This window comes from Halichoerus grypus, chromosome 12, assembly GCF_964656455.1.
Source record: "Halichoerus grypus chromosome 12, mHalGry1.hap1.1, whole genome shotgun sequence".
Classification (NCBI taxonomy): Eukaryota; Metazoa; Chordata; class Mammalia; order Carnivora; family Phocidae; genus Halichoerus; species Halichoerus grypus.
The window spans coordinates 6812098-6823972 of NC_135723.1; the positions used below are offsets into that span (position 1 = coordinate 6812098).

Consider the following 11875-nt stretch of genomic DNA (forward strand, 5'->3'; position numbering starts at 1 on the left):
CCCCACCCCCCGCTAGTATGTGCTCTCTCTCAAATAAATAAATCTTAAAAAAAAAAAAAAACTTAAGCAGTTAAGGTATGGCCTAGCAATTCTACCCTAGCTATACATCAAAGAGAAAGGAAAACATTTGTCCACATAAACTTTTATACATGAATGTTCATAACAACATTATTCATAATATCAGAAGAGTGGAAACAACCCTAATGTCCATTAACTGGCAAAGGATAAACAACATGTGGTCTGTCTGTGCAATGGAATATTGCTGGATCATAAAGAGTGAAAAGCTGCGACCCGCTACTGCATGGACGGACGTTGAAAACACAGTATGCTCAGCAAAAGAAGCCAGTCGCAAAAGACTACATATTACATAATCCCGTTTATATGAAAGCCCACAATAGAGAAATCTATATCTGGAGAGAAAATGAATTAGTGGTTGTTTAGGGCTGGGGGAAGGGGAGGTGGATGGGAAGGTGATAGTCATAGCATCCAGGCTTTCTCTTTGAAGCATGGATGTTCTCAAGTTGAGTGTGGTGATGGGTGCACATATCTGTGAACGTGCTGAAAACCGTAGAACTGTACTCTTTGGGTGAACTGTATGGTGTGTGAATGATATTGCAGTAAAGATGCTGGGGATTGGGGAGTGGAGATGGTGAAGTCCTAGTCCTCTCTCCGCAGCCAAACTCTTGCTATCAGCAGCGGGAAGAACAGAGACTGGAGGCTGTGACCTCCAGATAACCATGCACACTCAGGCTGCAGCTGCACCTGCAGACTTCTCCTGAGTCCCCTCTGCCAGCCTCACGCGCCCAGGGGTTGTGGAGGGTTCCAGCACCCAAGCCCACGCGCTTTCCGTGCACCCAGATGCCAACGGTCATCTGAGTCCTGGGCGCTTTGGCTGCAGCTGCGTCCAGCGACATTGGGAACTTCTGGAAGCCGAATCCCCACTAGAAAACCCCCTCCCTGACGCCCGCTCCCATGGGCAACTACCTGAGCACATCCAAGCCCGAGCCGCCACCCCTCGCCCAAGGGCGCCGGAACCCGCGGCCCAGGCCGGCCCAGGCCGACGACGGGGGGCACCGCATCTGCTCGGGACCCCTCCCTCAAATGCCACCCAACTGGGACCCCGCCAAGCCGCGGAGGGTGGTCCCTGAGGCATGGAGGCGCTTTCCCGCCAAGCCACCTGCTGAGACAGTCCTGGGGCCGGATCTCTCCGGCGCCTGGGAGAGTTACATGAAGCGGTGGCTTTGGAGTGCCCGCCACCCAAGACGGATCTGGAGCCCTGTGACGGTCAGGATCGCGCCCCCTGAGCGCAGAGGGAACCCCTGGGTGTCCCAGGCACAGGGGCACGGCGCCTGCTCTGCAGGGCATCCACTAGTGGAGGAGCGCCCAGACCCTTGTGCCAAGGAGACCGTGCTGAGGGCTCTCAGCCAGTGCCGGAAGGGGAACAGGAAGTTTGACGGGCCCCTGTGGTTTGAGATTCCAGAGAGCACAAGCAGGAGGCGGAACCCGGAGCCCAGGCCATCTGCCTTTAAGCCCCTGATCAGAAATGGTGTGGTCCCTTCCTTTGTGCCCAGACCAGGGCCTCTAATCAGAAGCCTTCACTCCTGGAGCTACACTGTCTGCAGGGAGGATGCTGACCTGGAGTCTGATGCCCAGCCTTCACTGTCTGCTACCCACCCCACTGCAGGGGCGCTGTCAGCCCAGGGCCCAGATCCTCAGCTGCAGAGCTGGGGGAAGATGCAGTACTCCAGGGGCCTCCCACCTTCCTACAGTGCGTAAGAACCGCACCAGGAGGGTCTCTTCCCAGCCTGCTGGCCCCTTTGGCTCCTAAGAGTCAGGGCCCTGTTACCTGCCTCCCGAAACTCAAACCTTTATATTTATTCTCTTCTTGCTGACCCCATACTCTACCTGACACAGTACTACTGCATACCCCAGACCTGCCTGCCCTTACTCTGGAGAGCCCCACGCTGAAGATCGTTGATGTTAAACCCCTTGCCTCCCCCTGCCTGCCCACTCCTTCCTGCCCTTTCCCCTCCTTTACTGGAAGGCATTTTTCTTTCCCCACCTTCCCTATTTGCCCAGTTTGTATAAATATTTGATCTCATTAAAATGATATTAATATTTTATGAAGGCCTTTTTATATAAAAGTAAAAGGAAAATGTTTCCAGACTATCAAGAGCAAGGGCAAAGACCCTGCACTGGTAATAACTTTTATTTATTTGAGGCCCAAAGAGAAGTCCAATAAAGCTAGAGTGGTGAGAGAGAACATAATATGAGGTTAGTGACACAGACAACGATGAAGTAATATAAAGCATTGGGGCCATGGAAGAGTTTGAGTTTTATTCTAAGAACCATAGGTTTTAAGCAGAGGTAAGACTAATCAGGTTGATGTGTTTTAAACTATGTGAAGAGTTTATCATCCAAAATCAGCAACTGAAACAGAAACAATAGGAGCCCAATGCTGTGTTTCAAGCACCAGAGGAGGGCAGATTGGTCTGAAAGAGAAGTGATGTAGGTTAAAGGTGCACGTGAATTTGGGGTGTGTCTTGAAGGTAGATGTTTTGGGGCTTCCTAATGCAATAGATGATAGCATTAGAAAAGTAGAAGAATCCAGGAGTCTTAGCTTATTGGTTCCAAAAATTGCATGGTGACAGTGCCATTTATCGAGATGGGAAACATCAATAGGGAACATAATTGGAGATAGCAAAGGTTCTAAGTTAGTCATGTTTCCTCAATGCATTCATTTGTTATCCCAGTGGAATTGTCACCTGTGCAGTTGAAAATATGAGCCTGGAACTCAGTGGAGAGTTTGAAATCAGAGAAATAAATGTAGAAGTCATGAACACATAAGCCCACTGATACACATGATGCTTAAAGCCAGTGCTATGTGGATTCACCAAGCAGAAAACCCAGAGAAGAAGGCTAAGGATGAACCCTATCATGCTCTGATGTTTAAAGGGCAAAAGAAAGGAAAAGGAGAGAGAAGAAACCTGGGAAAACACAGCCACAGAGGACAGAGGTGGGACATAAGTCAGAAGCAGGAGAGACATTGAGGGGAGAGCTTTAGAAGGTGGAATTTATCACCCACGTTGGCTGCCACTGAGAAGTTGAGATATTCCATCACTGACTTCGAAAAGAGGAATCCTTTTAGAGTGTTGGAGGTAAAGCCTGAATTAATTTGGAAGACATTAGAAGGAGTGGATGTGGAGGCAGGGTCTGGAGAAGCCATGTCGTAGATATTCTGTCATAAAGTAAAGCAGGTGGGAGGCAGTTTTACTTTGTTCTGAAATTTTATTTTAGGAAAGGGTAAGGAATATGTTCAGCTGTAAAGGGATCTTTGGGAGGATCAGGAGGGATGGACTGCTAAGTGCTTGTGGAAGGTGGGGTAGCTCTCAGACACTTGATCCTCGATCATGGCAGGGGCTGGGGGCAGTGGCTGTGGTGTGGAATGGGCTGGGGGGGGGTCCTGGTACCCGGGGGGAACATCAGTTCTCTGTCTTCAACTCTATCAGGGAAGTACAAAGCAAGTCTGTGTGAGAGAGGGCAGGAGGGAAATATTTGAGGTTTGACAAAAGTGCTGAACATGCGAAACAGAATTCTCCCCGGGGGAAAAGGGAAAGACTTGGAGAATGTAGTAGAATTATGAGAAAAATATCAGGGTATCAGGGTTTCAGGGTTGGGTTCTTCAAACGAAATGGGAAACCAGGAAAAATGATTTATTAATCTTTAGATTTCATTTTACCTGAACAAATATACAAATAAGGATTGAGTCCACAATTGGTTTTAACCATTACATTTTAACCAATATTCTATTAACTAATATAGTTCAAAAGAACTTAATCAAGAGGGAGGAAGCAAAGGAGTTAAGGTGTGTATTAGACAGGGTTCTTCTGAGAATCAGAACCAGTGTGAGAGTGTGTATATGTGTGTGTGTGTGCATTTGCACTCACCTGTGGAGACAGAGAGAGAGAGAGAGAGAGAGAGGCAAGTTGATGGATTATAAAGAGTTGGCTCGGGGCTCCTGGGTGGCACAGTAGCTTAAGCATCTGACTCTCGGTTTCCGCTCAGGTCATGATCTCAGGATCATGAGATTTGAACCCCCCATAGGGCTCCACACTCAGCTCGGAGTCTGCTTGAGATTCTCTCTCCCTCTCACTCTGCCCCTCCCACTCGTGCTCTCTCTGTCTCTGTCTCTAAAATAAATAAATCAATCTTAAAAAAAATAAATAAATAAGAATTGGCTCATGTGATTATGGGGCCTGAGAAGTCCCAAGATCTACAGTTGGCAAGCTGCAGACCCAGGAGACCTGAGTGTTAAGTTCCAGTCCAAGTCTAAAGTCAGAAGGTGAATATCCCGGGGCGGGGAGACACAGACAGACAGAGAAATCTTTCTTACTCAAACTTTGTTCTATCCCAGTGTTCCAAGGACTGATTGAGGCCCCTTCACATTGGGGAAGGCCATCTGCTTTATGCAGTCTATCATTTCAAATGTTACGTGCATCCAGAAACATCCTCATAGACACACACAGAAAGATAGTTTAACCCGATATCTGGGGACCCTATCACCCAGTCAAGTTGGCACATACAATTAGCCATGACAGGGTGTTTTTAAAGGAGTAATTTTAATTTGGATTATAGAATCAAACTGGTTAAGAGAGAATTTGATGAGGGAGGGACCTAGGTAATGAGAACTACAGGGAAAATGATCAGAGTCCTAATGACAGGTGTCAGGGGTGTGAGAATTAGGTGAGGGAACAGAAATCTGTCAGTGTCCTAGAGGAGGTCAAGAAACATGGTGGGTGGAGGTTAAAGGCGCTATGAATAGTGACCAGAACAGGGCTAAGGGGGAAGATCATGAGGAAGGAATTCAAATTTTCATGACTGCAAGGAAGGTTGCACATGGTTTCTAACATTATGAGTTTCAAAGTAGTGGGGATTTTTGAAAGAGCAAAATCACAGTGTGGGAAGAGCACACATGCGCAAGAAGTGCACCTGTTCTCTGGTGCACCCCATGAGCGTTTTGAAACGTGGGAGGAAGAGCAGCTTTGCTTCCAGCTGAGGGGCAGGGCGTGCATGATGAATGTGGGCCAGAAGTTGAAGAGAGCTCAGCTGTGTGGGGATTTTCTAATGTCTCATCATGAGTTTCCAAGGGCTTGCAAGGCTTGGGCACACAGGATGAGAATGAGCTGGGAACTTGTGAGCTTGGGAAGAGATTCCTGATGGGGTTATTCACAGTAGTGCCTCAGAGTAATGTGGTCTATTGGTCAAAGTAGAGTATAGAATATTCGTCTGGCATATATAAACAGAATTTACCAGGAGCACAGGACTCTCTTCCTGTGAACCAGCCTTACGGGCACCTACAGGGACTGCATGGCCAGCCGAAGCAAAGTGAGGCCTCTGCCCTCGCATCACGGGAGGCCCAGCAGCATGGGACATGGAGAGACAAATGAGTCCTGGGGCAGAGCAGAGTTTGCTAAAGCAGATGTGTAAACATTTAATATATGATAATGCTAACATTTAAAATCTGTGTGAAAATAATGAACTACTAGAAACAGTGAATTGCAATTATCAGCTTTCCAATTGGGAAATAGAACACAGCTCTCTCTCTTATGCAAAACACAAATGTAAACATCAAAACTACAAAATAGTTGAAAATTCGAAGGAATTATTTTTTTTGCCAAGAGTAAATGAATTAAAGTTTAATTACACCCATAATAAATTTTGAAAATTTAAGCTCTACACATAATGTTAAAAGCCCTCCACCAATCTCCTCCTTTGGCATTCTTAAGGAGGCTAAAAACCCAAAACCATAAAAGAAAAGTTTGTAATAGCTAATATTTTAAAAACCTCTGTAATAGAAAAATATTTCAAAGGCAAGTGACAGGGTTGGATGCTACATTGGTAACCCACATAGCCGATCACAAATTGCTATTCCACAAATACAGGGAAGCACTAAATATCAAAGGAAAAAAAAGAAAGAGAGAAAGGTAGGGAGGGAGGGAGGGAGGGAGGAAAGAAAGAAGAAAGAAAGAAAGAAAAAAGAAAGAAAGAAAAAGAAAGAAAGAAAGAAAGAAAGAAAGAAAGAAAGAAAGAAAGAAAGAAAAAGAAAGAAAAGAAAGAAGAAAAGAATTAATAAAAATGTAACTAGACAGCTCATATAAGAAAGAAATCAGGGGCACCTGGGTGGCTCAGTCGTTAAGCGTCTGCCTTCGGCTTAGGTCATGATCCCAGGGTCCTGGGATCGAGCCTCACATCGGGCTCCCTGCTCCGCGGGAAGCCTGCTTCTCCCTCTCCCACTCCCCCTGCTTGTGTTCCCTCTCTCGCTGTGTCTCTCTGTCAAATAAATAAATAAAATCTTTAAAAAAAAAAAAAAAAAAAGAAAGAAATCAAATTGTTAATAAATATATATAATATTCAATGTGTCCTAATTATTCAGAGAAATTTATATATCTATATCTGTATCAATACATATACCTATACATGCACGGTATTTATACCCATCATTGCCAAAAAAAAGGTATCCAGCCTTGGCAAGACTGTAGGAGAAATAATCTCATGTTAATTTAGTAAATTAATGAGACTGATAGTGTATAAATTCTCATTGTGTTTAACTTAGTAATTATTCTTTTATTTTGGCATTGCATTTAATTTTAATAAATGATGAAATATGCTTAAAGATATGAGCCATGAAATAGGTAATAGCATAGCTTTGAGACCTAGTCACAAAAACAAATAAGCAAAGGGGCCACCTGAGTGGTTCAGTTGGTTAAGCGTCTGCCTTTGGCTCAGGTCATGATCTCAGGGTCCTGGAATCGAGTTCCGCACCGGGCTCCCTGCTCAGCGGGGAGCCTGCTTCTCCTCTCCCTCTGCCTGCCGCTCCCCCTGCTTGTGCTCTCTCTCTTTCTCTCAATCTCTGTCAAATAAATAAAATCTTAAAAGAAAAAAAGAGAAAAGAAGAAAAACAGTAAGAGTAGGCACTTTTATAACTTTGGCACAAAAATGTATAACATGGAACATAAATGGTCAAAGCCAATAGGAAGGTTGCAATTTGAAAGAACGTGATTTAATAACCTACACATGAACCCCAAGGACTTATTTTCTCCCCACTATTAATCCCCAGGTCCTCTGGTTTTTCCCAAGTCCACGTGCTACCTTATGACGGTCCAGGCAAAGAAAAAGGCCAATGAAATGAACAGAAGGAAACGCTGAAGCCAGGAGACTTGTCTTGAGGGAAACACCTAATTCTTTTATTCCCAAACTCCACTCCCCCAGTTCCTGTCTGCTATGCTGTCAAAGATTAAGCGGCTTCCTTTCTTTTTTTTTGTTTTAAAGATTTTTATTTATTTATTTGACAGAGAGAGACACAGCGAGAGAGGGAACACAAGCAGGGGGAGTGGGAGAGGGAGAAGCAGGCTTCCCGCTGAGCAGAGAGCCTGATGCGGGGCTCGATCCCAGGACCCTGGGATCATGACCTGAGCCGAAGGCAGACGCTTAACGACTGAGCCACCAAGGCGCCCTAAGCGACTTCCTTTCAAATGAGAAGAAGTACAGTATTATTTTACTGTAGACTATCTAAAATTTCATAAAGTATTACTCAAAACAATGCAGCTTGGAAGGTGTGTGTGTATGTATACATATACATCATATATAATATACACACATGTAAGTATGTGTACATATACATATATGTGTGTATATATGTGTCTGTGTGTGTATGCTCATGTGTGTGCATATATACGTGTAAAATTGCATATATACGTAAACATACACAATTCTGCTATCGCTCTAAATGTTTTGGTCAGTCAGACTGAAAAGTACTTAGAGGAATCACAAAAGTAACACTGTTTAAACTTCTTTTCTTTTTAAAGATTTGACTTATTTATTTGGAAGAGTGAGCGAGAGAGAGAGAGCACAGGAGGAGGGGCAGAGGGAGAGGGAGAAGGAGACTCCCCTGCGGAGCAGGGAGCCCGATGTGGGGCTCCATCCCAGGGCTCTGGGATCATGACCTGAGCAGAAAGCAGACGACTGATTAACCGACTGAGCCAACCAGGCGCCCCTATAGTTTAAACTTCTAATGTATATGCCTATATATTTGCCAATTTTTTAATGAGAACTCCAGGTTTTTCTTTGCACGAGAATCTGCTGATAGGAGTTCTGCATCAACCATACCCACATTACAACATTATTATTTTCTATTCTGGTTTCTTTAAGGTGAAGCCAGAATTTAGGTATTTGCAAACAGTATGAGCGACAATATGAGTGCATATTACTTGTAGATTTCCCCTAGTGTTTTACAGATAACTTGCTCATACCTAATTTAGAAGAATTGTTTTGGACAACTCAAGTCTTTCCAAATTATTAGATTTAAAGAAACAACAGCTCTCTTTCTGCACTTATACTTCATTCTTTTATGAAATGATTAGATGAATTATATAAGTGTAAAATTTGTATAGACTGATTTGGTAACACATTCAAATGAATTTATGGTAAAAATGTAATTAAATTGACAGAAGTATAAGTGTACCGGAGAAATAGAGAGAGAGCATACAGCAAAGGAGAATTGAGTGCTAGTTGCATACCTATATTCTTATACATACATGTATAAATAAACTCTGATATTTATATATATATATATACATCTGTGCATACAGATAGATATCATGCTTTTGAAATACATGTATACACAAATACAGTGCATTCCTAATACAGGTATGTACATGTCTAATTTATAGCAATATGTATTATAAACATACATACACATACACACATTCTAGATATAAATATAGACTGGAAGTTCATTAGCACGTTAGATTAATAACAAATTTCAGCTCGTCAAGGGGCAAAATGGATAGTCCAAGCCACAGAATTAAATTAGCTCATTAAAGAAGAGTATTTATAGATGGATTAGGTATGCTACCATCAGGAAAAAAATTAAAATAAAAAAAAAGTCAGTATAGCCAAAATAAGGCTCCTGTGATTATTTATAGTTCTGGACGAAGAATGAATAACAATATTTCATAAAGAAAATTTAACATCTAAGTATAAAAATTTATTTTGAATTTTCTTTGGATTTCACATGTTTGCTAGGACCAAATATTCCTCAAATATTTAATGTTTTAGAGATAATTATTTGGAAATCAACAAAGAGCAAAAGAATTCTCATCTTAATTTTTGATTATGGTGTTAATTCAGAATTGGCTTAATTGTCATTTTTTTTTTTTTTAGTTTTTCTAATTCAAATGATAAGATGATGGCATCTTGCATATTTTTATTAGCATACTCAACCATTCCACTGGTGACCTAGAGCAAACCTCAATATTACTTATGTCCTAAATGGGTACATTTCGTGGTGTTTTTTTTTTTTTCCAGAAAGGTGCCCATCTTTCTTTTTTTCTCTTTTTCTTTCTTTTTTTTTTCTCTTTTTGGCAGAATTTTTAAATCCCAGCTTTATCATTCTCTAGAAAAACAAAAGTTCTAAAAAAATTAGCATTATTATATTTTAGAAAAATGTAAAAATAGTTCATATCAAGAATGACTTCTTTCACATGTACTTAAAATATGATGTTCTTAATGAAATATATGACATTTTTCTAAGAGATTGTGAAATTATTATATTGAATAGCAAAAGTAATAAAAATCACTTAAGCAATTGTAACTCTCAACATTGCCTGATTTTGGAAAATAATAATTATGATAATAGCTCACATCACAGGCTTACCATCTTATGCTATACTCAATTAAATATTTTTTTATTAAACTTTCAAAAGAGGGATATTTAAAGTAATACAATAAAATGTTTGGAACATATTATTTTTGAAGGTGCAATTTAATTTAACTCAATAAACTTTTTATAGAATATTGCCTTGCGGGGCACCTGGGTGGCTCAGTCGTTAAGCGTCTGCCTTCGGCTCAGGTCATGATCCCAGGGTTTTGGGATCAAGCCCCACATCGGGCTCCCTGCTCGGTGGGAAGCCTGCTTCTCCCTCCCCCACTCCACCTGCTTGTGTTCCCTCTCTCGCAGTCTCTCTATCTCTGTGTCAAATAAATAAGTAAAATATTAAAAAAAAAATCTTAGAAAAAAAGAATATTGCCTTGCTTTCCTTGAGTTTCTGTCTTTCTTTATCCATTTATTCTCAGCCGCAGTTCTGCACTACCGTTAATTGACAAATACGAGTAAACGTGGACAGAGGTCCAGCCTAACATCATCAGTCCCAGAGAGTTCAACATTAAAGTTCATTTCTTTTTGCATTTTGTCATCTCAAAATTCACACAGGATCAACGTTAAGTGTCCTTGAAATAGAGACATGTATCAAATGATCAACTTATAAAATGTACAGAAAAGGAATAAGGAAAGAACCTTATGCAGGGAAAAGCAGAAAGCTGCCCTTTTAAGGTGGTGCATTTGTCCTCCAGAATGCAGCTTAATTCCTCCACAGAGGGACATTGATATAGGCAAATGGCTTCAAATGATCTGCTTTCAAATTCTACTTCTTATCGCAGATCTGATAACTTCTTGTTGAGGTTTTGGGTCCATATTCTCACAAATGTTCTCCTGGTAGGGAGTGAGTGTCCTCGTTTTGGTGATGGATCTCTTGTTACTCTAACTCTGCTTTGCAGGTGAACTCCAGTGCTCATTCACACTGTCTTCTGACCACTAGGAGGGCCTCCACTCTGTCTTTATTAGTCCAGTGCTGCTTGTCCAGTGTCCAGCCCTGTAATTTGGCTGTGATGGCAGTCCATAACTTTGAAGCAAAAGTGGTAACCCACATTTTTTAACTTTTTATTTTGAAATAATTTGAGATTTAGAGAAGAATTCCTACTTACCCTTAACTCAGCACCCCCTAATGTTAATATCTTTTGGAACCATGGGATGTTTATCAAAATCGAGAAAGTAATGTTGGTATAATATCTTCAACTTAGCTACTGACTTTGTTTGGATTTCGTCAGTGTTTCCATCAGTGTCTTTTCTCTTTCAGGATCCAATCCAATGTACCTTGTTGCAGTAAATCATAATCTCTTCTGAGATGTCTCTAACCTGGAATAGTCTCAGTATTTTCATATTTCTCACACCTTTGGAAGTTTTGAAAAATGTCTCTTTATGTAAAACAATATTTCCAAAAGCTACAGTGAGTTAAAAATATCTTAGAGAAGGAAGATATTACAAAAAGACTTTCATGGTTTGCAATTTTTAAAGTGTAGTTTCAAAAACTATAATCACATTTGTGTGTTTTTGTCATGCATATTAAATGCATCTTTCATTTTGCTTCAGTGTGAATGCAAACCCTCAGGATAAGGGGTGCTACTAAATGTGAGGGACATTAGGAAGAGTAAGAGAGCAAACAATGCATTACCATTGATGGGGACGGTGGGGGCACAAAAGCCAGCCTGGGACAGGACCGTATTAAGTCCGGCAGAGAACTAAAATTTAGGTTGTAAAGGGAATTTAAGTATCTGGGCAATTGTATCATCCTGCTTGCAGTCCATACCACATTTGTTTAGTGTTCCTAAACTATTTATTGTGTGAGTCCACATTGATCCAAGTATTTTACTAAGCACTAGGGACATGATGGTAACTAAGACACCAAGGAAATGAAAGATCTGTGGGAAGATAGCTAGAAGAAAGAGAATTCAATGCAGTTTGACAAATTTTATTATAAAGGCAAGCACAAATTTCTATGTCAATATATAAAAGACATGAGGAAGTTTTAGCTGTAGATAATTTAGGGGGAAAAAAATCCTGAAACTTTTAGGATAAGTAGACATTAACTGGGAAAAAATGATGTGGAAAGGAAAAGAGTGAAAACAGAAAAAAAACTAATTTTGGACCTTGTAAAGTTTAAATAGCTAATGGGGTGAGGGTGAGCAGTGTTGGTGTTAC

The 11875-nt window shown here is 41.3% G+C and overlaps 1 protein-coding gene across 1 annotated transcript; it reads left to right on the plus strand.

The window, feature by feature from the left end:
• Window positions 1-972: 972 nt before the first annotated feature.
• POM121L12 (POM121 transmembrane nucleoporin like 12) lies at window positions 973-1776 on the plus strand. The gene has a single exon (XM_036095883.2). It carries the CDS (start codon window positions 973-975, stop codon window positions 1774-1776), a length of 804 nt encoding a protein of 267 aa, XP_035951776.1.
• The last annotated feature ends 10099 nt before the right edge of the window (window positions 1777-11875 follow it).